This window comes from Trachemys scripta, unplaced genomic scaffold, assembly GCF_013100865.1.
Source record: "Trachemys scripta elegans isolate TJP31775 unplaced genomic scaffold, CAS_Tse_1.0 scaffold_26, whole genome shotgun sequence".
Classification (NCBI taxonomy): Eukaryota; Metazoa; Chordata; order Testudines; family Emydidae; genus Trachemys; species Trachemys scripta.
This window is the reverse complement of record NW_023260511.1, coordinates 3,517,350-3,544,606: the sequence shown is the minus strand read 5'-3', so window position 1 is coordinate 3,544,606 and position 27,257 is coordinate 3,517,350. Positions and strand designations below refer to the sequence as shown.

Sequence of the window (27,257 nt, the reverse complement as noted above, 5' to 3'; positions counted from 1 at the left end):
TTTTGTCCTTAAACCAACAATCAGTTGCATTGTGAGACTGTTTTCCGAATGAAAGCACCCAGTCTTTGTGTTAGCACTGTCCATGTTGTGCTTTCCGCTTGACTGCCAGTTTGTTTATTGCTCAAATCACATGATGTGATTGCAGCTCCATGGAATCTTCAGTAGCAGATTTCATTGATACAGCAAGTTCTAGCACATGTTGTAGGGTCCAATCAGCCTCAGTGAATAACTGGTTTGGATTCCTTCATTTTGCTTATTGCACAATAACTCTCTAAACTGGCTGTACTCTGTTAATATCCTTAAATCAGCCACATATTCAAGAATTGTTTCATTTTCTTTTTAATTTTATTTATAAAATCAGAAACACTCTACAATTGCCAGTGCCTTTGGCGAGAGGTGATTTTGGAGAATTTCCATAATCTCAGCAAGTGCTCTGTCTGCTGGTTCAGCTACACAACAGATTATAGGCTTTAGTCCCCATTACGCTAAGTAAAACTGATATATTTTGCTCAACATTGATATCATTAGCTATCACTAAGGATACAATTCCGTAACGGAGGTCACATATTCTGAGACTTTCCAGGACATCCGTGACTTATTCCAGGGAAGGGCTGGAGAAGATGTCAGTGTCCTGCAGTCAGCCCCAGTGCCACCGGAACACTGGTCCCTGGGCTGCTGGAACAGCAGCCAGGAGTCAACCCTGAGGCCACCGAAACTGCTTGCCAGTGGACTGATGGATGGAGCAGCAGTCCCCGGCCCCTGGACCAGAGGGCCCAAGGCTGAAGCAGTGGGCCTCCTAGGGCTGGAACAGTGGTGGTCAGCCCCTACCGCAGGAGCAGCGGTGGGGCTGGAGCAGCTGCTGGAGGTCAGCCCCCGGCAGTGCTCTGTTAATCCCTCCTCCGCCCCCTCCCCCAGGGTATTTGTAGTAAAAGTCAGGGACAAGTAGTGGGCTTCAGAGAATTTTTGTTTATTGCCTAAACCTGTCCCTGACTTTTTTTGCTAAAAACACCTGTGACAGAATTTTAACCTTAGCTCTTATACACTGTTCCACTCTCCCACCACAGCTCAGTGGAGGACTGACTCACTTAATCAAACAAGTAAATTTTCCTCAAACAGCCAGACTTTTACAGACCTTTCCCCCCAACCCCGAATGATCGGTTTTCTCACAGCCCCAGTGGCTGCAGTTTCCTTTTAGTCTAGGATTCTGCAATTATTCTCTGTTCTGCTGTACTCTGGGATTGGGCTTCCCTCCTTGTTACCAATCATTGTCGTCTGCTCCTTACAAAGCCAAAACAATATAAAAACAAAACAAAACAGAGGCACAGCCGATTTCAAATAAACAAGTTTACTAAATCTACACCACCTAGGTGTGTACAAATTGCGGCTCTGACCAGTTTCTGACAGTTTCTAGTTCATAGACTATGACGACCACAAACAAAAGGCTCATCGACTATTTAAAGGGATATTGCTCTATTTCTACAAACTACACAACTGCTAAATAAAAACACTTAGTTTTTAAAAGGCTTTTGGTCCATTTCATTGGTCACAGTTTCCTAAATGGAGGATCAAGAAGGTGCCCAGTCTAAGAATGAACTGAAGGGTGGTACGGTAAGTGGATGGTATGGCTGAGTTACTATAGTCAGATCCCCATCTAAGTGTTGAAGACTCATGAGATTCTATCTTGAGACAGGTGAGAGCAAGAGGTCACAGGGTGGGAGCTCTCAGAGGGACTGGGAAGGGGTCAGAGGTGCAGCTGCCTTGCAATTATTACAGTAAGTCCTGCATGGCTGTGTAGAGGGATGGGGGGTATTTTATATTCCCTTACCCTGCTCTGTAGCTAACACAGGCCAGTCACAAGCCCTACATTAGTTATAAGTTTGGTGGTGGTGTGTCTCTAAGAGAAAAATAAATGTGTGAGACAGGATGGATTTTTCTCCCATTAATATCCACCCAGCAGCTCCCACTGTGACAGTTTTTGTCAGGTTGCTTAAGGATTTTCATGCTGGGTAAATGGCAGCTGAGCTCTTGAAAATCTTGAAAACCTAATTGCGGGCACTGATTTGTATTGAAAATCTACAATACTAATATCCTTTCCTTAACAGCCTAGTCAAATAACAGTATTTGTCAGAAGTAACAAAAAATCATTTGTTGTTGAAAGCAAGTAATTAAGATGACAGCTCACAAAGTACAGAGTAAAAATTACAGTTCAAATTTTATTGGAGAGAAACTTCATGTCATAGGTTCACTACCATAAAATGAATAACAACGCTGTTCTAGAGATGGCACCACAGAATTAATAGACAGGCAAAATGTAATTTAAATTCGTTGATGGGAAATTGGATTTCAAAGATACAGTGGGATAAGTGAGTGGCAGTGCCACTTTAAACTCATTTATCTTCTCTTATAGAACAAATTCTCATTGATGTTTTTTTGTGGGAACTTTTAAAGAATGGATAAACCTCTCCTGAGAATGAACAATCGTTAAATGTGAACAACACAGACATGTCAGTTGCATTGAAAAAGGTCACCTGCCCCTCTTGGTAACGAAGGTAAACTCCAATTTTCTCAGGCTTTTTTTGCACCATTACCCGGGTCCATGGATCTGTTTTTGCACAGTAATCTTTCCCACTCCAACCCAGAGCCCAGAATCCTGCTTTAGGGGACAGGGAAAGTTTTCCTTTTCTCTCTATAGATTTTCTCGCCACACCCAGGTCCCAGTCCTTGCTGCTCCCGACGTCCACCTCCCAGTAGTGCTCTCCAGAGGAGAATCCTTCAGAGCCTAACACACAGGCAGTCGAATCGAACCTCTCTGGAGTTGGTGGAACTTTTTGAGGTTGGGGTTCATGAATAAATTTCTTCTTATCCTCAGAAATGGAGAGGTTGGAGTGGGCTGTGTCTGGATTAAGAGTGATGTCATCTGCAAAGAGAGAATTTAAGAAACCCATCTCTAATTGCAGTATAAACTGAAACATGGGAGAAATGGCTTGTGGGCCAATTCCTACTGTCCTTGCTCAGGCAAAATGCCTACTGATAATGGGTTTTGTTCTATTCTGAAAATTTGGTTACACTGAAATATTTCAGAGATGTGATATTTGATTGAATATGACTCAAAAATGGAAGGGATCCTGGAATGTTTATCTTATTGATACTCAAATATATTTTGCCAGATTCTGATATAAGTTACACTGGTTGAAGGAACTGAATGAGAAAGGTCTGAGATGAAATGGAGTAGGGCCTCAGATTTCATCTCCGTGATAGCAATATGTTCTGTTTCTAGCTTTTTAAAATATGAATGTTTTTTGATTACCAGGAGAGATGTGTATTCTGTTACCTGCATAGGTGCGAGCCCTTCTCCACTCTGAAATCAAAGTGAGAAACAACAGACATTGAATTCAAAGAGGCACATACTGCTGATTTTCTGCAGCAGAAATGCCCCAGGTTGAGGATAACTGAGGATGTCAGACACAATACAGAATGATTTACTTGTGCAGAAAAGAGATAGTAAAGCATGGTAATGGTACACACACACACTGTGGTTATTGTACTGTTTTGGGGACCATTTGTGGCTCTTGTAAAGTCACCAGGTCTGTTCCATGCTTCACTCACTCCTCAGCTTGAGACAGAGACAGCAGATCACTAGGGAATATGCGTGGTGAGACTGGCAGTGTGGGGAGCTGCATTGTCTCTCCCTGGAGCTTCTGTCTTCCCTGCTATGAGAGAGATGAAAATGGGTTGCAGCAACAAGGGAGATGGGAGAGGAACACAAGAGAAAGCCCTGCTCCCTCCAAATAACCTAGAGGGGAGTGAGTTTAAGGGTGGTGAGGGGATGTCATTGGCAAATTCCAACTCACATCTTTGGAGACACATTGTCAGGGACTAACTCCTTTCAAAGACATGTAAGGACTGATTTGGGGTGAAATTCATCTCTGGACAGTGAGGAAGCACTAGGATTATGCAGCACAAGATACTCATGTATGCCCTATTTTGAAGGGATAGGTGGGATTTGACTGACACATAGCCATTGCATAGGAGAGACTTTCTTCCAATGGAAGCAGGAATTGGTCTGTAGCATTCATTTGTCCATCCTAGCAATCCCTCCATATCTGACCTCTCAGACCTCATCCTCAAAGGAAACCTGCACAACACTTTCAAAAGATGAGCCTGGGAGATTAAATTCATAACTTTGCTAGGCACTAAAAGTCCTGGTCTTAATAAAGACACTGGATTTATGGCTTATTACAAGAATCTGTAACCCAATAAGCTCCCTTTCTATTGACTGCAGAAATGTTAATGGGCCATTTCACTTTGAATGGTCTCTTACACTGTGTGCTAACCACTTATGCTAAACAATTCGTTACACCTTGTATTTAGCTGTGACATGCTGGGTAGGTTTCCCAGGCCTGAGGAAGGAGTAAGCTCAAAAGCTTGTTTCTCTCCCCAGTAGAGGTTGATCCAATAAAAGTTATTACCTCACTCACCTTGTCTCTTTATTCTTTTTACTCATTCTGGTGATGCACAGGCACGGGCCAGAAGTGTGGTATTGACTAGATTTAGAGGTGGCCTAACTAGGTCCAGATCATTCCACCAACTCATTATCTGCAGGTCCTCCTGGTCCACAACCCTGTGCATGGTTCTCTAGAGCACTGGGAGGCAGTTTTGGTCCTGAGTCTGCAGTTGGTTCTAGGTGGGTGAAACCTGTAACCTGCGTAGTCCAGCTGATGGCAGTAGAAGTCTGCACAGGTCTGACGATTGACAGCAGAGATCCCATTGCAGGATTGGGGACATAGGGGGAGAAAATGCAGGATGAGGATCTCTTTTGCCACATCCTGAGGAGGTCTGGAGCCATTCTGCTGAGTAGGTGTGACAAATGTGGATTTTCTGTAATATTTTCATGACTGATATGTGTGGAAGTGACTCATTTGACTTGGGATTGCTACCCAGTGGGTGCAGAAGAGTTTACATGCTGCTCCTGGGGCAGAGCAGGCGACATGAGGGGTGTGTGTGTGTGATGTAACTGTCTGGGGTGGTATGAACGGGTCACTGAGGACAAGCTGAAACTGACCCATATCAATGGAGGATCCGGAAAGACAAGGGGAACCCCAATGATTCAATAGCTGGCATCTAACAACTGGAAATGCCAGCAGGTGGAATGTGTGAGCTTCGCGTGGCTTTGCAGAGGAGGACTATGGACGAAGTGGTGACAGGAGGTAAAGGCCTCAACTTTAAAGAGTCAGAAGAGTTCATCTGAGACTGGGAGACACCAGGACAGAGATGCAGAGAGGAAACCATGATGGTTCCTTTAGCAGCAGGGTTCAAGGGAGCCCTGGCTTTGTCAGTTTGGATGATGTCTTAACCTTTGCATCTCTATGCAAATCTAACAGCTTCCTGATGTTGTGTTCCAGCTGACTAATAAACCTTATTCAGTTTTGAAGAGGCTGCAGGTGTCACTGCAAATACTTGCTGAGGTGCTGACAGATATCTGTCTTAGTTTAACTTGGTGGTCAGAACTCCTGGGGTGAAATAGGAGTGCTGGAGCTTGAAGCCTCAGTCTTGGAGGCCCTGAAGCCGCGTGATGGCCCTTGTGGAATAGTCCCTTGGGGGTCTGGCACATTAAAGGGGTGCTCCCAGGAGAGTATGCAGTCTGTGGCTTAGCACAGATCCTGTAAATCATCGACTCTAGTTCATTCACTTAAAAGCTAAGCTAGGCCCACAATGCAGGGCATTTCTCTTTAACAGAATAGCCCATTCTGCATGCTCAGTGTGTGATTTTCAACAGTTCAGAACTTGGCTAAATCTAGAGCAGGCTTCTCTAGAGCAAGGCTGTACAATGCTCATCAGTGAGGAATACTGACATGCTGCAGTTTCAAATTGCACCTTTCATCCCTCAGCAGTTTGGATCTTATCTTAACAACAACAACAAAAAACATGCAGAAACTGGAGTTTCCGCAGATCCCTAGAGGTCTTAGTGTTTCTGAAAGTAAGACACTGTCACATAGCAGGCCATAATAATGCCACATTTTATCACTGAATCATAGAAATGTAGGGCTTAAAGGGACCTCAAGAGGTCATTTAGTCCAGCTCCCCTGAGCTGAGGCAGGGCCAAGTAAACCTAGACCATCCCTGACAAGTGCTTGTCCAAGCTATTCTTAAAAACCTTCAACAATGGGAATTCCACAACCTCCCTTGTAAGCCTATTCCAGAGCTTAACTAGCCTTGTAGTTAGAAAACTTCTCCTAATATGAAACCCGAATCTCCCTTGTTGCAGAGTAACCCATTGCTTCTTGTGCTGCTTTCAGCGGACAGGGAGAACAATAGATTGTCCTCTTTATAAAATCCTATAATATATTTCAAGACTGTTATCAGGTCCCCCCTCAGGCTTCTTTTCTCATGACTAAACCTGCACAATATTTTTAATCTTTCCTCATAAGTCAGGTTTTCTAAACCTGTTTGTTATGTTGTTCTCTCCTGGACTCTCTCCAATTTGTCAGCATTAATGCTGACAAAGAGGTTTAAACCATATGTGTGTGTGTTTGAAGAAATCAACTTTCTACAATTAGCAACCTAATCCAGCAAAATAGCTTGAAAATTAGCAAAACAGACAAATCTATGGTTCCAAAGAGATTCACTCTGTTAAAAGCTCAGCATTCCCATAAACCACCTTCCTCTGCTGCAATGGCAGATGTCTTCAACTGGCATACAAAATATCCATTTGCCTGCCCCTTTCTCTTGTCTCCATATGACCGAGTGAGATTTGACCTGGTTGAAGGGCAAATAGGATTCTGGGAAACCTTACCTTCTTCATTTTCTTTCCCACCTATACGAATAGAAAGAAAGAGAGAACATTTCTCATTGGTTAACAGAAGTGATTCTCAGCTCAATGCCTACACACATATACTCTCCCAATGTGCCTGATCTTGAACCCATTCAAGAGATTCATGGCAAATTCCAATCTGACACCCTTGTAAAGTCCATTCTAAAAAATTCCCAACCAGACTCAACTCCCAACTGTAAAACTCCCCCTGTTACTACAATAAAGAAATACTGAGCATTACCACTGCTTTAGAGATCCTACACATTACCTCAAAAAGAAGAACAGGAGTACTTGTGGCACCTTAGAGACTAACAAATTTATTAGAGCATAAGCTTTCGTGGACTACAGCCCACTTCTTCGGATGCATATAGAATGGAACATATATTGAGGAGATATATATACACACATACAGAGAGCATAAACAGGTGGGAGTTGTCTTACCAACTCTGAGAGGCCAATTAATTAAGAGAAAAAAAACCTTTTGAAGTGATAATCAAGCTAGCCCAGTACAGACAGTTTAATAATAAGTGTGAGAGTACTTACAAGGGGAGATAGAGTCAATGTTTGTAATGGCTCTTAATTAATTGGCCTCTCAGAGTTGGTAAGACAACTCCCACCTGTTTATGCTCTCTGTATGTGTGTATATATATCTCCTCAATATATGTTCCATTCTATATGCATCCGAAGAAGTGGGCTGTAGTCCACGAAAGCTTATGCTCTAATAAATTTGTTAGTCTCTAAGGTGCCACAAGTACTCCTGTTCTTCTTTTTGCGGATACAGACTAACACGGCTGTTACTCTGAAACCTACACATTACCTGTTTCTGGAGTTCAAACACATCCCATGAGATAAATAAAAAAAGATTATTGGAGAAAAAATATTTTGCTCCCATATTTCTAAGAGTAAGTTCTTCATATGCATCATGGAGGTGAATGCCTGGCTGCGAAGATGGTGTCGCCAGGAGGGCTTTGGCTTCCTCGACCACGGGATGCTATTCAAGGAAGGACTGCTAGGCAGAGATGGTGTTCACCTTTCGAGGAGAGGAAAGACCCTATTCAGACACAGACTGGCTAACCTAGTGAGGAGGGCTTTAAACTAGGTTCGACGGGGACACAGGTAAGTGGGGAACATGGAGACCTGGGAGATGGGTCGGAAACAAGAGGGAGCATGGGCTATAATGGCAGAGAGAAAGGAGGGTCAGGGCAAAACTGGGAGGCAAGTTCAAACTAGTATCTTAGATGCCTATATACAAATGAGAGAAGTATGGGTAATAAGCAGGAAGAACTGGAAGTGCTAATAAATAAATACAACTATGACATTGTTGGCATCACTGAAACTTGGTGGGATAATACACATGATTGGAATGTTGGTGTGGATGGGTACAGCTTGCTCAGGAAGGATAGACCGGGGAAAAAGGGAGGAGGTGTTGCCTTATATATTAAAAATGTACACACTTGGACTGAGGTGGAGATGGACAAAGGAGATGGAAGTGTTGAGAGTCTCTGGGTTAAGGTAAAAGGGGTAAAAAAACAAGGGTGATGTCTTGCTAGGAGTCTACTACAGGCCACTTAACCAGCTGGAAGAGGTGGATGAGGCTTTTTTTGAACAACTAACAATATCACCCAAAGCCCAAGATTTGGTGGTGATGGGGGACTTCAACTATCCAGATATATGTTGGGAAAATAACATAGCGGGGCACAGACTATCCAATAAGTTCTTGAACTGCATTGCAGACAACTTTTTATTTCAGAAGGTTGAAAAAGATACTAGGGGGGAAGCTGTTCTAGACTTGATTTTAACAAATAGGGAGGAACTCGTTGAGAATTTGAAAGTAGAAGGCAGCTTGGGTGAAAGTGATCATGAAATCATAGAGTTTGCAATTCTAAGGAAGGGTAGAAGAAAGTACAGCAAAATAGAGACAATGAATTTCAGGAAGGAGGATTTTGGTAAGCTCAGAGAGCTGATAGGTAAGATTCCATGGGAATCAAGACTGAGGGGAAAAACAACTGAGGAGAGTTGGCAATTTTTCAAAGGGACACTATTAAGGGCCCAAAAGCAAGCTATTCCGCTGGGTAGGAAAGATAGAAAATGTGGCAAAAGACCACCTTAGCTTAACCATGAGATCTTGCATGATCTAAAAAAATAAAAAGGAGTCATATAAAAAATGGAAACTAGGACAGATTACAAAGGATGAATATAGGCAAAAAACACAGGAATGCAGGGGCAAGATTAGAAAGGCAAAGGCAAAAATGAGCTCAAACTAGCTACAGGAATAAAGGGAAACAAGAAGACTTTTTATCAATACATTAGAAGCAAGAGGAAGACCAAGGACAGAGTAGGCCCACTGCTCAGTGAGGAGGGTGAAACAGTAACAGGAAACTTGGAAATGGCAGAGATGCTTAATGACTTCTTTGTTTCGGTCTTCACCGAGAAGTCTGAAGGAATGCCTAACATAGTGAATGCTAATGGGAAGGGGGTAGGTTTAGAAGATAAAATAAAAAAAAGAACAAGTTAAAAATCACTTAGAAAAGTTAGATGCCTGCAAGTCACCAGAGCCTGATTAAATACATCCTAGAATACTCAAGGAGCTAATAGACAAGGTATCTGAACCTCTAGCTATTATCTTTGGAAAATCATGGGAGACGGGAGAGATTCCAGAAGACTGGAAAAGGGCAAATATAGTGCCCATCTATAAAAAGGGAAATAAAAACAACCCAGGAAACTACAGACCAGTTAGTTTAACTTCTGTGCCAGGGAAGATAATGGAGCAAGTAATTAAGGAAATCATCTGCAAACACTTGGAAGGTGGTAAGGTGATATGGAATAGTCAGCATGGATTTGTAAAGAACAAATCGTGTCAAACCAATCTGATAGCTTTCTTCGATAGGATAACAAGTCTTTTGGATAAGGGAGAAGTGGTGGCTGTGGTATACCTAGACTTTAGTAAGGTATTTGATATGGTCTTGCATGATATTCTTATCGATAAACTAGGCAAATACCATTTAGATGGGGCTACTATAAGCTGGGTGCATAACTGGCTGGATAACCGTACTCAGAGAGTAGTTATTAATGGTTCCCAATCCTGCTGGAAAGGTATAACAAGTGGAGTTCCACAGGGGTCTGTTTTGGGACGGGCTCTGTTCAATATCTTCATCAACGACTTAGATATTGGCATAGAAAGTATGCTTATTAAGCTTGCAGATGATACCAAACTGCTTTGGAGGACAGGGTCATAATTCAAAATGATCTGGACAAATTGGAGAAATGGTCTGAGGTAAACAGGATGAAGTTTAACAAAGACAAATGCAAAGTGCTCCACTTAGGAAGGAACAATCAGTTTCACACATACAGAACGGGAAGAGACTGTCTACGAAGGAGTACGGCAGAAAGGGATCTAGGGGTTATAGTGGACCACAAGCTAAATATGAGTCAACAGTGTGATGCTGTTGCAAAAAAAGCAAACATGATTCTGGGATGCATTAACAGGTGTGTTGTGAGCAAGACAGGAGCAGTGGCATAGCCAGGTCCTAAGAGGAGGGGGAGCAAACATAAAAAAGGCACCCCCCTTGGCTCCTCCCACGGCTGCTCCGTGCCCCCCCCCCCGCTGGCTCCTCCGGCCCACTGCCCCTCCCCGCCCATGGCTCCTCCGGCCGTGCCACCCCCGCAACTCCCCCTCGCTCCTCCGGCCACGCCCGCCACCCCCTCATGGCTGCTGGCCGTGCTGCGAGCTGCCAGCCTGTGCCCCCCCTCGCTCCTCCGGCCGCGGCTGCCGGCCATGCTGCGGGCCGCCAGCCTGAGCCCCCCATCGCTCCTCCAGCTGCGGCTGAAGGCCGCCAGCCTGCACCCCCCCTCGCTCCTCCGGCTGCCAGCCTGAGCCCCGCCCCCTGCTCCTTTGGCCGCGGCTGCCGGCCACGCTGCCGACCACCATGCTGCGCCCCCCGGCCTCACTCCTGCGGCCGCGCCCACCGCCCCCCCCATTGGGTGCCGCCGGCAGTGCTGCACCTCCCCTCGCTCCTCCGCTGTGCTGCTCCCTCCCCATGGCTCCTCCGGGCGTGCTGCCCCCCCTTGCCTGCAGGAGCCCAGCGCCTGCCCAGCAGGCCAAACTTCAGAGCAGAGCTTGGGCCCTGCCTGCTGGCGCCATGGTAACTCCTAACTAAGGAGCGGCTTTTGGAAAATGTGCTGAGGGGAAGCGGCTGCTTCTCCTGCACCCCGCTAGCTATGCTACTGGACACGAGAAGTCATTCTACCACTCTACTCTGCACTTGTTAGGCCTCAGCTGGAGTATTGTGTCCAGTTCTGGGTACCACATTTCAAGAAAGATGTGGAGAAATTGGAGAGGGTCCAGAGAAGAGCAACAAGAATGATTAAAGGTCTTGAGAACATGACCTATGAAGGAAGGCTGAAAGAACTGCGTTTGTTTAGTTTGGAAAAGAGAAAACTGAGAGGGGACATGATAGCAGTTTTCAGGTATCTAAAAGGGTGTCATAAGGAGGGAGAATACTTGTTCACCTTAGCCTCTAAGGATAGAACAAGAAGCAATGGGCTTAAACTGCAGCAAGGGAGGTCTAGGTTGGACATTAGGAAAAAGTTCCTAACTGTCAGGGTGGTTAAACACTGGAATAAATTGCCTAGGGAGGTTGTGGAATCTCCATCTCTTGAGATATTTAAGAGTAGGTTAGATAAATGTCTATCAGGGATGGTCTAGACAGTATTTGGTCCTGCCATGCGGGCAGGGGACTGGACTCGATGACCTCTCGAGGTCCCTTCCTGTCCTAGAATCTATGAATCTATAAATCTATGAATATCTCTTTATACATATATTTAAAGGGGTGGTGGGTGGTGTGCGCTGGAGGTGGCTTTCCACAAAGGGGAATATGAAAGATGGCTGAGGCTTGCTTTGAGAGACAGATTTCAGAGGGAATATCTTGCAGACAGGGTCGGCTCCAGGCACCAGCTTAGCAAGCAGGTGCTTGGGGCAGCCAAGGGGAAGGGGCTGCATGTCGGGCTCTTCGGTGGCAATTCGGCAGTGGGTCCCTCTCGGAGGGAAGGACCTCCTGCCGAATTGCCGTTGAAGAAGAAAGCTGCGCGGCTGAGCTACCGCCGATCGCGATCGTGGCTTTTATTTTTTTTATTTTTTTTTGGCGCTTGGGGCGGCAAAAACCCTGGAGTCGGCCCTGCTTGCAGACCTGAAATTAAAATGGATTCTTGTACATTTGCTGAATGTTTTGAACACACAGAAAACAATAAAAAAGAAACAACAATGGCAAAATATATTGAGGAGGAATCCATTCAGAGCCCCTTTTTTCTGCCATGATGTTTATTTCTTATTGTAGCCTCTTTGTCTGGCACAAGGGGACTAGCCCCCAGGTCTCCCATTTTCCTAACCACCAGGTTACAGAATAAGTCTTATTTTCTCTCTCTCTCTGGCCCAGCGACTGTTTAATTGGTTATCCAAAGTGGAACAGCTGCACGAGAAGAGATTGAGAGAGCACCAGGTCAGACTATCCCATAGCAGTGGTTACAACACTCACCTTAAAGGTAGGCGTCCACAGTTCAAATCTTTTCTCCCCATTAGACAGAAGCAGGAATTGAACCTGTGTCTCCCACATCCAAGGTGAGTGCACTAACCACTTGGCTAAAAGTAATAAGGAAGTTGCTACCCTCCCCTCCTGTGGTGTTTCTTGCAACAAACAGCTGCTGTACCTAGGGGCAGGTCTACACTTAAAAGGCTGCAGCTGTAGTGCTTTAATGAAGATGATCTAGGCTGATGGCAGAGATCTCTCGCAAGGGTATAGTTAATCCATCTCCCTAAGGCTATGTCTACACTAAAGATCTTACAGCTGCTCTGCTGTACCCATGCAGTTGCGCTGCTGTAAGCTCTCAAGTATAGACACTCTACCTCAACTGGAGAAAGCTCTCCCATCTACATAATTAATCCACCCCCAATGAGCGGTGGTAGCTATGTTGGGGGACACCAACATCCCTGAGTGACATATATTATACCGACATAAGTGGTAGTGTAGACATAGCCTATGTGAGGCAGTAGCTGTGTCAGCAGCAGAAGCCCTTCCCTCCATATAGCTCTGTGCACAGGGGGTGGTTAGGTCAGTTTAACTATGTCACTCAGGGGTGTGAATTATTCACATGGTTGCGCAACACAATAATACCGATGTCAGTCTGTAGTGTAGACCAGAGCTAGAGATGGCTGCAGATTGCAAACAGACATTAACACCTCCTGAAGCCTGGACTTAGATGCCTGTCTCTGTGAGAGGAGTGGGGTTTAGCACACACCTCTCTCATTGTCATCTCCCATTGTCTGACTTAGGCAACTCCCTGCCTCTAATGATGGCTTTTGTGGAACCCATTTGATGGTGCCTATCTCTCCCCAAGCATTGTGCAGGGAGCTTAGGTGCCTAACGCAGGTTTAAGGGGATCCCATTGTTATCCCAGTGATTTTCTAGGTGCCTAAAAGTTAGGTGTTGTGATGCTCAGTGTCACAACCCCTCATTCCCTCTGTGGATACTTGCATAGGTACAAATTAATAAACCTGTAAGTGTAAAGTGATGGGTTGTTAAGCAGAGGCCTAGAAAGAGAGGCCTGTGTGAGAGATGCAGGCCACTTGTCCTCCCTAAGGAACATATTAACAATCTCCACCAGTAATGGACTCCTCACAAGATTTCTCCAACCATAAGGAGCATGGGTCTGCCCAAAACACAGTAGCCTTATGTTCCACAAGTTCCTCCACTAATGAATAAAACGGGCAGAAACTAAAGCAAAGAAGAACTTGCACATCCCCCGCTTGTAGAATGGCCTGCTAGCAAACCTTGTGGCCAAACCTTTCCAAATAAGGGCTTGCCTACATGAGGAAATTATCTCAGAATAACATAAGATATGAATGTAAAGCTCTATAGCTATTATGGGGTAACTCCCCCTGTGGGCACTCTTTTTCCAAAAAAAATGGCCTTTTCCAGTTTAGCTTAATCCTCTTCCAAAATAGAGCAAGGTAACCTGGAAAAAAGGCATTTTTTTTCTCCAGAATAGAAGTGTCCAAATTTGGAGTTGTTCTGGAATAATTATGTCAGTCAACCTCCCCATGTAGACAAATCCAAAGAATAATTGTTTTCCTTGGCAATAGATTGAAAACTCTTCACCCTCAGCAATACTCTATTTTATGTATCTGAGTGGAAACTTGTCTGCCGCCAGTACACCCAGCACATAAGTTTCACAGATTCCCTATGCCATAATCAGTCACATGAAGCCTTTTCTGTAGATATGCCTGTGCCAGGCGCTTAGCAGATCCCTAGTATGTTCCCGCCTCCGTTTTACATACAGGGCACCATTAAAGGTCACAAACCTCCCAAGTTGTTAAAGTGAGTAAAATGTTATTGTTATAATGAAGGTACATAGTTCTCCTACGAATGTAACTGTCCCGATATAAATTCAAACTTACTCTTCTTATTGTCCTTTCCTTCTGGAAAAGCCTCATGTTTAAGTACATTCACACACCACTTCTAATAAAACATGGGCAAACCAATACCATAATATACTGCATCTAGTAGAGATTCCTGACATTCCCAAGTACATAAGAATTAATATCCAGTTCCAAAAATCTTGTTGACTTGCCCAACTGCATGTACAGAGGTATTGTAACATCTTAGTCTTTGGCTTGACTACAGAATGTCATTTGTCTCCTTGTAAATCTGTTGAAATGAACTTGCATTCACACACAGATGTTGCAAATAGCCCTCCACACCACAAGGGGGTTGCATTAGTAATTTGGCTTCACAGCTGCCTTATCTGGTGAATCTCCAACAGTTCACTGATTTAAAATCCCCTCTTACTCTCCCTGTCCATACCCCTAAGCCATCCCCACCTCCACAAACTTCCATTAATGCCCCTCCCACAACCCTCAAACATGAAATATCACAGGGAAGGGTGGGGGTTGTAGTAGCCCTAATAATGTGATCCCTGAACTGCCCTCCCATTTGTGACACCTGTGGGTCTTGGAGAACCAAGGAACCATGGGAGGAGAAAGGGCTAACTCACATACCTGGGTCTCTCTGGGGATGCAATGCAGGGAGGAAGGAAGGAAGGAAGGACCCATGCTCAGTCATATACTGGTTGTTCTATCTAGGTGAACAGTTAGTGCTCAGCAAGCTGGGATGTAAATCCACAGTGCAATAGCTGGCCATGTATTAAATGTCCGTGTACACCCTGCTGCCACACACTAACAGTTCCCTAGTGGACACTGAACTGCTCCTGCTTCAAAGCAGAGAACATCAAAGCACGTTAGGGAATCATTAGTGTGTGCCAGCAGGGTCCACATGGACATCTAATGCACTATTGATTTACACCCCAGCTTGCCAGGCACTAACTGTTCATCCAGACAAGCCCTAGGTTGCCAACCTGGTGGGGAAATGCAACACACTGTCTTCTGTACAGTACATCTAATTCTCTTCTGCCAGGCTGAAAGCCCCTCAGGGATGGGACTGTGTCTCCTCTGCAGGACCAAGGAGATTATCCCAGGAAAAGAAAGACATAATGATAAAATCATCTGTGACAGAAAATGGTATGACAGCAAAGCAGACTTACTGTCAATGATCTTTTTTTAAAAAAGAAAAACATCCAAATGTTTAGATTTTTACACATTGTTATTTTCAAATGTATGCTACAGAATAAAATGACTGTCCTTGGGAGGTTCTGAAAGGGACAAAAAGATGGTGGATGCACATCCCAGTTTCCTGAAATCCAACACATTTTGGAAGCATCAGTTAGAAACCAGAGACTGAAATTAGTGTTGGTCAAAAATTCTCTCTTGAAACTGTTTTTCAGTGGAAGATTGGGTTTCCAACAAAATGATTTATTTTTTTGCAAAGACTATCTGCTTAACATAGAGAACATTGATTTGTCATAAAACAAACAAACAAAACATATTTAGTTTTAACTGAAAAATGAAATATTTTGGAGCAAAATTGGTGGAGTTGTGATTTGGTTACCTCATGTCCCCATATTCTTATATGGTCTGGGTTCTCCAACTGGACTATATATACCAAGGTGCACCATGACCAGTGAGACCATGATGCACAGGCTCCGCTTACCAAGAGGGTGACCATGGTTCATCAGAGGAGATGTAGTCTATAGAGGTGAAATTTTCTATGGAAAAAATGCCATTTGGAACATCCTCTACCTGAGACCCAACACAAGACAGGGTTTATCAAATGTGATGTGGCAAACCCTACACAGTATTAGCTCAGAGCCATTGCTGCTCTAACCTACACAGCTGGTGAGGGGTCCTATAGGGCTGGAGCACAGGTGGGCTCTGCCATTCCCTCAATGCACACTCTTGCTCTCAACAAAGCCCTTATTCCATTGGCTGTAAGAGCTGGCTGTGCAGTCAGGATAATTACCCTGGAGGCCAGACACCTTCCTGATTTACTATGGGTGAACTAATCAGGATGGAAAGAAAACCCAGCAGAAAACAAATGGCTTTTGCTGCGTGTTGAGTAGTGATATCTGAAAGTAACCACACAGGATCACTCCTAGAGTGTTATTCTGTTCAGCTGTCAGTGTTCAGAAAGCAATGGAAACTCACCCTCCACTTCTTGGACATGGTCTGAGAGAAAAATCACCAAATCATCTTTACAGCTTTTTTCACAGACATTGTTTTGAACTGAGATGCAATTCCCGAGGTGAAAAATTGCTGCACTTGCATCCCTCAGCCCCCACTGCTGAACCCTCTCATTCTACCCCACCCCTTGATTCATGGTCTGATCCAGCTCCCCTCACTGGAAATGCTGCAGAATCTCCCACCATGAAATACAAGTGTAAAATCCACCTCAGACCTACAGTAACCCTGAATCCTCCCTTTCTCACTGCCACAGGGACTCCAAAACCCCACTGTGTTCTACACGCAACCAGTTCTAGACACAATGCAGCTTCTACCACTCCCAGGTGCGCGGTGTTACCCAACCGATAGGGGGTAAAACCTGACCAGATATTAACCAAATTCTGAGAAAAACATTCAGCAGATTTTGGAGTATTTCTTTCTTTCTTACCAGCAACATTTTCATTTACTAATCTTAGAAAAAAATCAGTGTGCAATCTCTCCACTATGTTAACAAACCTTTCTAATTAACTTCAGCTTGTGAAACAATTCACTCATTAATCAGTGCACTGTGTGTTTCACTGGAAACACTTCTGAGTAATAGACTATTTTTTGGGGTAGCAGAGGTGAGATGAAATCTCACATGGCTCATTGTTGTTGATCCTCTGGAGTTCAGTTTCTGCCCTCAGTTACATTGAAGCACAGGTGAGTCTACGGTAGAATGTGGCCTTCTCAATGTTACTGTTCAAACAGGAATGAAAATTTATTCATTTCTATTTTGTGTGCATCTGCACAATAAAAAAAATATATTCAGTGTATGCTTATTTTTCCAGATTTGGTGGATTGTTTAATGGCATTTTCAAGAAATTAGTAGAAAATAAAACTACTAAGCAATAACATATCCCCATTAAACAGTGAAGTGGGAGAGATTCAAGTACAATGCAAAAGCCAATGCAAACTTACCTGGGTTCCATTTTTTTGAGGCTAGACAAATAAACAAAACACAGACTGTCACTGTGCAACAACATCAAGAGGAAATAAGTGTAACAACATTTATATACAACATTTTTTCTTTCAGTGGTAAAATATTAGAAGTAGATAAGTAGATATTCTTTTATTTAACTTTTCTTTTAGGAAGAACTGCCTTCCCTAGAGTGTATAAACACAAAATGATAATACTTATTATAGCTGACTGCAATGTCTTCTTTAGTTAAGGTTTAGACCAGGTTTTTGTTTATAGCTCGACTATGGTGACCAGAGAGCAATTGTGAAAAATCTGGATGGATGGGTGCGGAGTAATAGTGTCCTATGTAACACAAAGCCATAATATTTTGACAGTCCCAATAAAATCAGGACATCTTGTCACCCTAATCTCAACTCTCCTAGAATCAGCCCTGTTCCTTGGAGTGCCTTGAAATTTGGTGTGTCATATGAGGACGCTGGCTCGGTGACAGATCCAAATTTGGGTTAATTTGACCAGCAGGTTTCCATAATACAGCATCCATTTAGAGAGCCACTGAAACTGAACCAGTGCTGATCGAGCAGCTACAAATATCCTCATTGCTGATCCTGTCCTGACACTTGATATGAAGCAGCTGATGAAGATAACAAGAATCAAAAATGTCAATCTGCCACTCTTCAGCCTTCCTGGGATCTCATGTTTCGCTGCCATACAGCAGAGTTGATATAATAACCATGGTTCTATATCTTCACACCTTCGTAGCAAGCTTATGGCAACTTCCCTACAGGTCCAGCTAAAGAGCCCAAAACATAGCAACAGCTGCTGATATATGAATGTCTACATGTTTTGAATATCCTCCAGCACTGTCCGTGATGCTTCCCAAGTTTTGCAACTCCATCAGCTGGACATCTATTATGTGGGAGTTGGGGACTGGCTCAATTCCTATTGTCTGATTTGGGTTGCACTTGCTCAATTACTTATATGTGAGTTTACACATGTTTCTTTTGAGGGTTTTCCATTTTCCCTGTCCTCAAAAGACTGCTGAGTGCCTATGAGTGGGAAATGCCTATAAAGATGACCAGGACAATTTTATTTTAATTTCTGAGAACCAGAAATATCAGTAGAGCCCTCCATGGGGCCTTGAAGCTCAGTTTTATTTAGCTTAGAAAGGGACACCTAGACAGATTGAACTCAACCCTGGTTGCTGCCATTGGCACTTGCCAGAAAACTTTCACTTGCTTTTGTAGATATAATTGGTCCCTTGATGTAAAATTTCAGCTCTCTCTAAATTTGCAATCCTCTGTTAATATCCTTAAATCAGCCACATATTCAGGAATGGCTTCATTTTTGTTTAGATTCCATTTATGAAAACAGAAGTGCTCTGTAATCACCAGTGGCTTTGGGGATAGGTGATTTACTAGAATTTCTAGTCTCAGCAATAGGGCTGGACAAAATTTTTGAGCCAAATCATGTTCTGGCGAAATATGCAGATTCAGCAACACAGAATTTGAGTCGGTTTTACTGAAGTTTTTCAGTCAGAAAAAAAATTGAAAAAAATTCTGAAAAAAAAATTAAAATGTTTCATTTTAACACTTTCTACAGAAAATGTTTCAATTTTTCAGTTCAAAACAACTTTTCATTTAAAAAAATCCTTTAATGTTATTATAAAAATCACAAATTTAAAAATGGCCAAAATCTGAAAAGGAACATTACGATTTTGTCAAAGAAAGCAAAACGTTTCTTTTGGCTCAAAACCATTTTTTGTGGGGAGGAATTTTTGGAATGGCCAGTGTACCAAAATGTCTGTTATTTACACATCTCCAGGCAGCAGATGTTTTGTCTGTGGGTTTAATATGAGCTCTTAGGGGAGGCAGTAGGTTATAAATTTAAACCCCCATGACACTCAGTACAACCACCACCTTTTTCTCATCATCCGAACCATTAATCATTATATAAACTTCCAGTCTTTCAATAAAGGGGACCGGTCCTTCAATGAGCCTGCAAACAGTTGCAATTTCCCAAAACAGCCAGGTGTTTTAATCGTTTTCCCCCCACTGAGCAATTTCATGCCCAGTGGTTCCAGTTTCCTTTTACTTCTACTTTCATAAGGCCTCTCCAGTCACTCTCTGTTTCACTGTGTTCCTGCCATTTACTGTGTCTATTGCTCTTTGCATAACAATTGCAGTATGGAGAAACCACATGGCACATCTGGGTCCCAAATAACTTATACATAATGCTGCCCTGAGTGGTTTTTGGTTGCTTCAAATTTATAGAACATAATGAGAACCACCAGAGGGCTCACAGAGAATTTAAAGGGACACTGCCCTATTATTACACACAATAACATAGGCATATCAAAGTAATATGGCATTACCAATCCAAAAGGTTAAAAAAATCACAAATGCCAGCCCCCCTCCCCCCTCCCCTCCAAAAGCACAAAAAACAAACAAACAAAAAAACCCCTCACAGGATTAAAAAACAAAAACCACATTTTTTGGCCTGTCTTCTGATTTCTGGACTCCCCCCACCATCACCCATATGGGTGACAATCAGTGTTGCTAACTCTCATATATTTATAGTGAGTAAGATGATTTTATCCCCTGCTGCAGGAGTGCTTGCCAGAATACTCAGCTGAGATCAGATTTCACAGGTTGGTTTAAAGTGCTCCTTTACGCTGTAGAACTTCCAGCTTCTCCCCAAAATCAAAATAATTAATTCTGTGCTCCCTCCCAGCCCCACAGCAATTCATTTTGTGCTTCCCAGCCACACAGCTTTCCCAACCCCCTCAACTGTGCCAATCCACCACACATCTTTTCTGCACTCCCCAGTTCCACCTTTTCCCAGCTTCCCTGACCCAGCTCTGCTCCTCCTTCAGCTGCGGATGTTCTACGTACCCCCAAGCACCAACCCCACTTGGCATTCTCAGTCACACAGCACAGACTGAAGGGGTTTCTAGAAGTTGTGCTGTTCCAGGCCTGCTGTCAGCATGACATACAGCCGGCATAGGTTATTCAGTGTGCACTTGACATATTTACTGCACAGGGAGTATTTGGAATTAAATACGGTATCACTTCCAGGGTGTTATTCTGTGTGAGTGGAAGAGACAAAAATCAGTGACGATTTTCCCATTTGGCCCAGTGCTTTATCTGAGAAAGACAAAAGTGAACTTTTCAACAGAGGAATTTATTTTAATCTACAAATTGAGACAATCGGTCAAGTTAAGAGAATAATTTCCCAGAGTGAGAAATCAGTGTGGACTTACCTATTTGAGTCATCAATTCATCTAAAAAAAAAGTGATTTTTTTTTAAAAATAGGAACTGATTTTAGTGTCCAAATTGAGATAATGGCTTAGTTTCCCAGAGTGAGAAATCATTCTGCCTGACCCACTGCCAGTCAAGTTCCCCCATCCCTCCCCATTACTAACTGCCTGTCCCTGCTCACAGACCCTGTCCAGAAAGAGAGTCACAGAAATGCAGCAACATTTGAGAGTTCACTCTAAATTTCCTTCACATGAGGGTACCAGGTTGACACCCATGGAGTTGGAATAATCATTCTTTGATCCACAGAAAATGTGCAGCATGGGCAGGGACCTCTCACAGCCCCACCAATGTGCTTTCACCTGCCCTGGGGAGACCCCTGCTAAGTGGACTTACTCAGTTCTTGATCTGAATTTTGAGGCCTTCAATGAGGTTGTCTCTCTCTCTCCATAGATTCATATATTTATATGGAGTATTTGGGGCAGATGATGGAGCAGACAGCACAGAGGTCGAGATCCAGTGGGACCCTGCAGATCACAGCAGGTTCAGAAGCCCCTTAGGTTCTGCAGGCAGTGGAATGCCTCAAGGGCAGGTCTACACTAGAGGGGGGGGGGATCGATCCAAGATACGCAACTTCAGCTACGCGAAACTTCAGCTACGCGAATAGCGTAGCTGAAGTCGAAGTATCTTGGATCGAATTGCCTGGGGTCCACACAGTGCGGGATCGACGGCCGCGGCTCCCCCGTCGACTGCGCTACCGCCGCTCGCTCTGGTGGAGTTCCGGAGTCAACGGTGAGCGCGTTCAGGGATCGATATATCACGTCTTAATGAGACGCGATATATCGATCCCGGATAAATCGATTGCTACCCGCCGATACGGCGGGTAGTGAAGACATACCCAAGTCTTTAGTGCCCCTGATAGTCCTTTGAAAGGCCCTCGTGACACAGATGCTGAGTCTTTGAATGTCAGCAGCAGGGCATAGCAAATTTGTGTTGGTCTCTCGTGTTCCTAGTCCGGCTCTTCAGTGGTGCTGGATGGCTGCAGGGAAAGTCTGCAGCTTTGTATGGCCTGTGTCTCATTGAGGAAAGATATCACAGTCTCAGAAACTCTGAAGTTCATAGATTTTGATATGGGGTGAGGGAGCCTCTTCCTTTGATCCTTGGCCTCCCTTTTCTGCTACTTCCTTCCCCTATGTTGTACCTGCTGCCTCTGGACACTTTTGTCCCTGTGTCCTACCAACCACCTAGTGAACTCCTGCCCTGAAACCCTGATATATGAGCCCTGGCCCTTTCCCCATCCACAGCTCTGCTTCTTCGACCCCCAACAGCAGTGCTGACTCTCCTCCCCTTTCTCTGATACAGGATCCCATCTCTTTTCAATGTATCAGTGTGTGCATGCATGAGAGAGGGGCGTGTTCCTTATTGCTGGGCTCACTGTTTTCAGGGAGCACAGACTATAGAGCAGCCTACAAAGGGCTGCTGCATGCGTCCCTTACACTACACTGTGATGGAATACACCCCTGGATTCACACCCAACACACTATTGTAATAATAATAAAATACCTTGTAAGGTATCACTTGAAAAAACTCATAATTTCATAGTCAATATTGTCCTGATCAAATATGAGTGGCAACATTTTACATAAGGTTATAAGATTCCCCTGTATGATGTTATTAACACATATTCCACACTCCTCAGCCCTGCCCAAGCAGAATTCTGCAAACATGTCTGTTGTAAACCTGTGCTTGCCTTAATGTTCATTTAAGCAGTAAATGGAGTGATCAAGTAGGAGGGGGGAAAAAAGGAAGCTGAAACAGGTGGGAAAAAAATCAGGGAGCATCCTTCCCCATAAAATCTTTGCTGGTTAAAAATGTTTTTTCAAGAGTGGACTGAAACTAAAAAAAGAAGGTGTAAACACCCCAAGACACCCTCCCCCATCTCTTCTCTGGCATTGCACTTAAGAAGACAAAGGAAAACAAACATTGAACTCAGGGAGCTCCTGACCTGAAGAATTTGGTCAGTAACCTTGATGGAAACATGTGGAGAGAAATTTTCCTTATATCTAATATAGTTTGCTAAGTTAGACACAAGTAAGTGTTTTATCTTTATTTTTCTTGTAACCATTTCCAAACGTTATGCCTTATTACTTGTACTCACTTAAAATCTATCCCTTTGTAATTAATAAACCTGATTTACAGTTTTATCTAATCCGGTGTATTTAAGCTGAAGTGTCTGGGTAACTCTATTTTAAGGTAACAAGCTGGCATATTATTCCCTTACAGGAATAATGGACTTTATATATTTGTACTGTCCAGGAGGGGGCTGGGCAGTACAGGACATATATTTCTGGGGGGAAATCTGGGACTGGGGGTGTGTTGGGGTCAACCTGCAGTATAAACAAGCCTGGTGAGAGCCAGCAGGTACACACAGACACTCAGGGTGTGACTTCCATGCTGGAAGGCTGTTTGTGACAGCCCAGGTGGCATTGTAAGGCACCCAAGGTTGCAGGGCAGTTATGACACAGCCCCCCATTGGTCTGAATTGAACCCTGGTATGTCACAAGCACCTGGTGGCTTTAGCTCTGTGTCTGACTCAGCTAGCTCCTGAGTATGTGAGCTGCTTCACATTGAGCACTCTGAGGTTGACAGAGTGCATTGGTGGTATAGTGGTGTGCATAGTTGCCTTCCAAGCAGTTGACCTGGGTTTGATTCCCAGCCAATGGCAATAATGGCTTTAGGGGGGAGGGATAGCTCAGTGGTTTGAGCATTGGCCTACTGAACCCAGGGTTGTGAGTTCAGTCCTTGAGGGGGCCATTTGGAGATCTGGGGCAAAAATCTGTCTGGGGATTAGTCATGCTTTGAGCTGGGGGTTAGACTGGATGACATCCTGAGATTCCTTCCAACTCTGATATTCTATGACAGGGAGGAAGAGCTCAAGGCTCGCTGCTCCCCCTTCATGAACATGCTGGCTTGGCCCAGCAGCTCCCTGTCTCTGCCCATCTTGGAAAAATACTGCCCGCTCATGCACACTTCTCCTCTTCCCTCCAAGGCCTCGCCTCTCTCTGCTCCTGCTCCTCAGGGTCAAGGAGGAGGGAGCCTAGTGCTGCTGCATGAGCATCTCCTCCTGCCAGTGGGCAGCCCCTGAGTCTTCAGGACACCACCTGACTGTACAATGTAGCACAAAGAGGCTGACCAGGGTACAATATGGCATGTAGTGCACAATCCTGTATAGTTGTGAGCTCTGAACCAAAGTCCTGCACTCAGTAGTGAATCCCACAGAAGTCTCTGGGATGGTACAGATGAAAATGAGGGCACCATTTGGCCCCCAGAGTGTAATTAAGTAATATAAATGGAAACTTACCTTTTTCCTGTTTTAGTTTCCCTGCCAAATAAAAACAGTTATTTCACTGTGTGTATAGTTTTCAGACTGGACACAGATCTATCATTTCTATTGTGGATTCTTGTGAGCAGTTGAACTCAATGTCTGCAAGTAACCTTCTCTTCACCATCAAGCACAGGGAAGGGATGGTGGCCTGAGCCTGGAGCAGTTTAGCAGCCGCCTGTTCAGACACGAAAGCTCCTGCATTTCCTATGGCAATTGAACTGGAAATAGATGGAGTTAGTAGGAATGAGCCCAAGCCACAGTGTTCAGATCAGATTCTGAAGGTTTCTCCTGTTTAAGAGAAAATGGGACCTGCCATTAGTTTCAGTCCCATATCTTGGAAACAGCCTCTCTGTGTAAATCAATGTGTTGGGTTTGAACGATGAAACTTTAAAATAATTTAGATTTTGAGTGACCTCAGAAATCACCTCTTTCCCAGGGTGATGTCCCAGCAGCTGCAACTAGTTGAAATGCTGAGCTAACAATTGCCTGCATTTAATAAGAAAGGGGCTGGAGACTGGTCATTTTCAGTGAAGGACCCTCAGCTTCAGCAGTTGCTTCCCTTTTCACCATCAAAACCCAGAATTGTTGATATTAAAGACAAACTGAAACTTCGCCTTTTCTCCCAGGTTTTTGTCTGGGGAAGAGGAGTTAGTAGGAGGTATTGGGTGGTGGGTGAAGTCAGAGGAGGAGTGTGGGGGCGAAGGGGAGAGGGCTGTTGGGATGATTTCTTATGTTTGATGTTTTTTCCCTGCCGTATGCTTCACCAAATATTGTACAAGCCACAGAGTTCCGGATGAGTTCATTTACAGTAATTATCACTAATATACTTGTAATTATTCAGAAATTGTTCCATTTTCTCTGTTAACATTGCAGATTACAATGTTGTTTGTGTATGACTCCTGCAATGTATGTTATGAACGAACTATATTTCCTAGAGAGGACAGACACAATATTGAACCACTAAAACTATGACACTACATATGTTCTCAGAAACAGATTAGAGTCTGGACTATCTATACCATGCAATGGATGTCAGCCTTCAGTATCTCCTGGCTGAATTGCTGGGCAGTTCTGTATAAAAGTCTACTGGCTCACTTATTGCAAGAGGCTCCAAATCCACACACCCTTCTTTGTATGTGGAATCTCATTGAGTGGAGCTCCAGTTAGCAGCAAGGGTGTGACTACACATCTGTTTGCAGGGTCAATCATTAGGATGTTTCAAAACCAAAATGCTTCAATTTTTTCTGAGGGTAGTAAGATATATGCAATTTTGAAAAATACAATTAATATATTTATGTGGTATAAATCTTCTGTATTTTACTAAAATTGTTTCAATATCCAGGTGAACTTACTCATCTTTTCCAGCAATGATTCTAAAGGAGACAAAGAGAGAGAAAGAGAGAGAGAGAATGATTTAAATGTGTACATCTTGTTCACTCAAAACTGTATATTCTCTAAATCTAGTTAACTGTATTAATTAAAGCATCTCCTAAATTAGAAGGTATAAAACAACCATGAAAATCTAAACACTTCCTAGTTTTTGTCTTAGCAGAGAATGATAATAACTCATAGAGCACAGCATGTCACTGGCAGAGCCAGAAATAGAACCTTGTTATTCAGGACTGTAGCGGGTAAATACCGCACAAAGCTACTGACAAACCTTCTTTTGGGGTCATAAACACATTCACTGTGGCTGTAACCCTGCCCCTTGTGTTGAATTTTCTGTGACTATTCCAGCAAATATGTTTACATTCTCCTGAGCAATGATGTGTAAATGAAGAATGAAGACTATTCATGGCAAGTGAGTTTATAATTATAATTATCTAGGTCATCCTGTTTGCCATTTTTAAAAATTGAAACATTAGCTTTCTCCCAGTCTCCAGGAACTTCCCCAGTGCTCCAAATCTTATTGAAAATCAGCATTAACTGTCCAATGAGCTCCTCAAAAACTCTTTTAAAACTCTTGGATGCAAGTTACCTGGATCTGCTGATTGAAATTATCTAATGTTAGTAGTTTCTGTTTAACTTCCTACAGAGAAACTAGTGGAATGGAAAAATGATGAGACATGTAAGCTGTCCTTTTACTGTCCCACCAAGGGAGTACCTTAGCCCTGTCCTGGGGGGACACCTGCAACAAGTTTGCGGGGAGTACAGAATCCCTGGCTCATTCAGCCCTTGGACTTTCTTGTGAGTCTATGTGTAACTGACTAGCTTTACATGTAATATCTATACATATACACATATATAAATATGGCCAGTTGTGGTGGTGTGCTGGGGTCTGATGTGAGAGCTGAATACTTTTCTACATAAACTGGACTCTTCCCATGAACTCCACTCTCTATGGACCAACCTATTGCCATCAGATGGCAACAGTTTCTGCCAACAATTGGTACTAAATTTGAATATTTAGTATTCACATTCCATGGGTACACATCAGAAATCATATTTAGAATCCCCCAATCTTCTGGTCTCCTCTGTTCATCAGGTTGAAAGCCACCTTTCAGTTATTAATAGGAACTCACCCTTTTCCTCCTTAGGAATATCTGGAAAATAAATACATAGAGTGAAACTTTATACAAATGCACTTTGCATGGGCAAAAATGTTCAGCTGTGCACTCCCAGTGTGGTGCAAGGCTGGGTTGGGTGCTGAGGGGGATTTTCCAAAGCAGTGTGTCAGGTTTCTACAAGTCCCCCGAACTCTCCATCCTGTGCAGTCCCTGAGGTTGAGGCTAGGGCATGTGAAAAGCGATAGATTCCTCCTGAATCCGAGGCTTCCAGTCTTAACAGTTACCATTGTGCCTGGCCGCAATGCCATAGACACGGCATGCAGGGAGAATGGACGTTGACTGGATTAGAAAGCACTGCATCTGCAGACCAGGATTCGATGCAGACAGGAAAAGGTTAACTAACCAGGCCACAAGATTCTGTAGGCCAGTAGTTAGAGGAGGGGGAGACCCAGGTTCCAGTCCCTTTGCTCCAGTGACTCTCCGATTACCCAATAATCTTCAAAAGGGGGGCTAGAATTATATTAGATATGAAATTGTACTAAGCTATCAGCTTCATAGTGTGTTGTGTTAAACCTACTCTAAGCTGTGTGACCTCCACCCCCACCCCATTTAAAATGGCCATGAGAGACAGATAAACAGCCCCACCTAAAACAAAGGGAGTATAAGAGCCTACCCAGTAATTTGGACTTTGTGGCCGAGAGCTCGAAGGGGCATTCACTGTCTTTGGGCAT

General features: G+C 43.7%; 1 protein-coding gene across 1 annotated transcript; it reads right to left on the bottom strand.

Annotated features, from left to right (window-relative positions):
- Positions 1 to 1,431: 1,431 nt before the first annotated feature.
- LOC117870320 (butyrophilin subfamily 1 member A1-like) lies at positions 1,432 to 27,257 on the bottom strand. Its single transcript, XM_034757421.1, has 6 exons — positions 27,200 to 27,257; positions 25,372 to 25,392; positions 17,379 to 17,399; positions 6,794 to 6,814; positions 3,332 to 3,358; positions 1,432 to 2,917 (listed from the first exon to the last, which is right to left on the bottom strand). The coding sequence occupies exons 1-6, from the start codon at positions 27,255 to 27,257 to the stop codon at positions 2,388 to 2,390; spliced, it is 678 nt and encodes a 225-aa protein (XP_034613312.1). The 3' UTR covers positions 1,432 to 2,387.

Bases quoted from the DNA above. Each gene is read 5' to 3' on its own strand.
- LOC117870320 (XM_034757421.1), bottom strand. From the start codon at position 27,257: ATGCCCAAAGACAGTGAATGCCCCTTCGAGCTCTCGGCCACAAAGTCC. The intron at 17,400-25,371 runs GTAAGTTCACCT...TTATTTGTCTAG, and splicing joins ATCATTGCTGGAAAAGATGA to CCTCAAAAAAATGGAACCCA. The intron at 6,815-17,378 runs GTAAGTTTGCAT...CTATTCGTATAG, and splicing joins CTCAAAAAAATGGAACCCAG to GTGGGAAAGAAAATGAAGAA.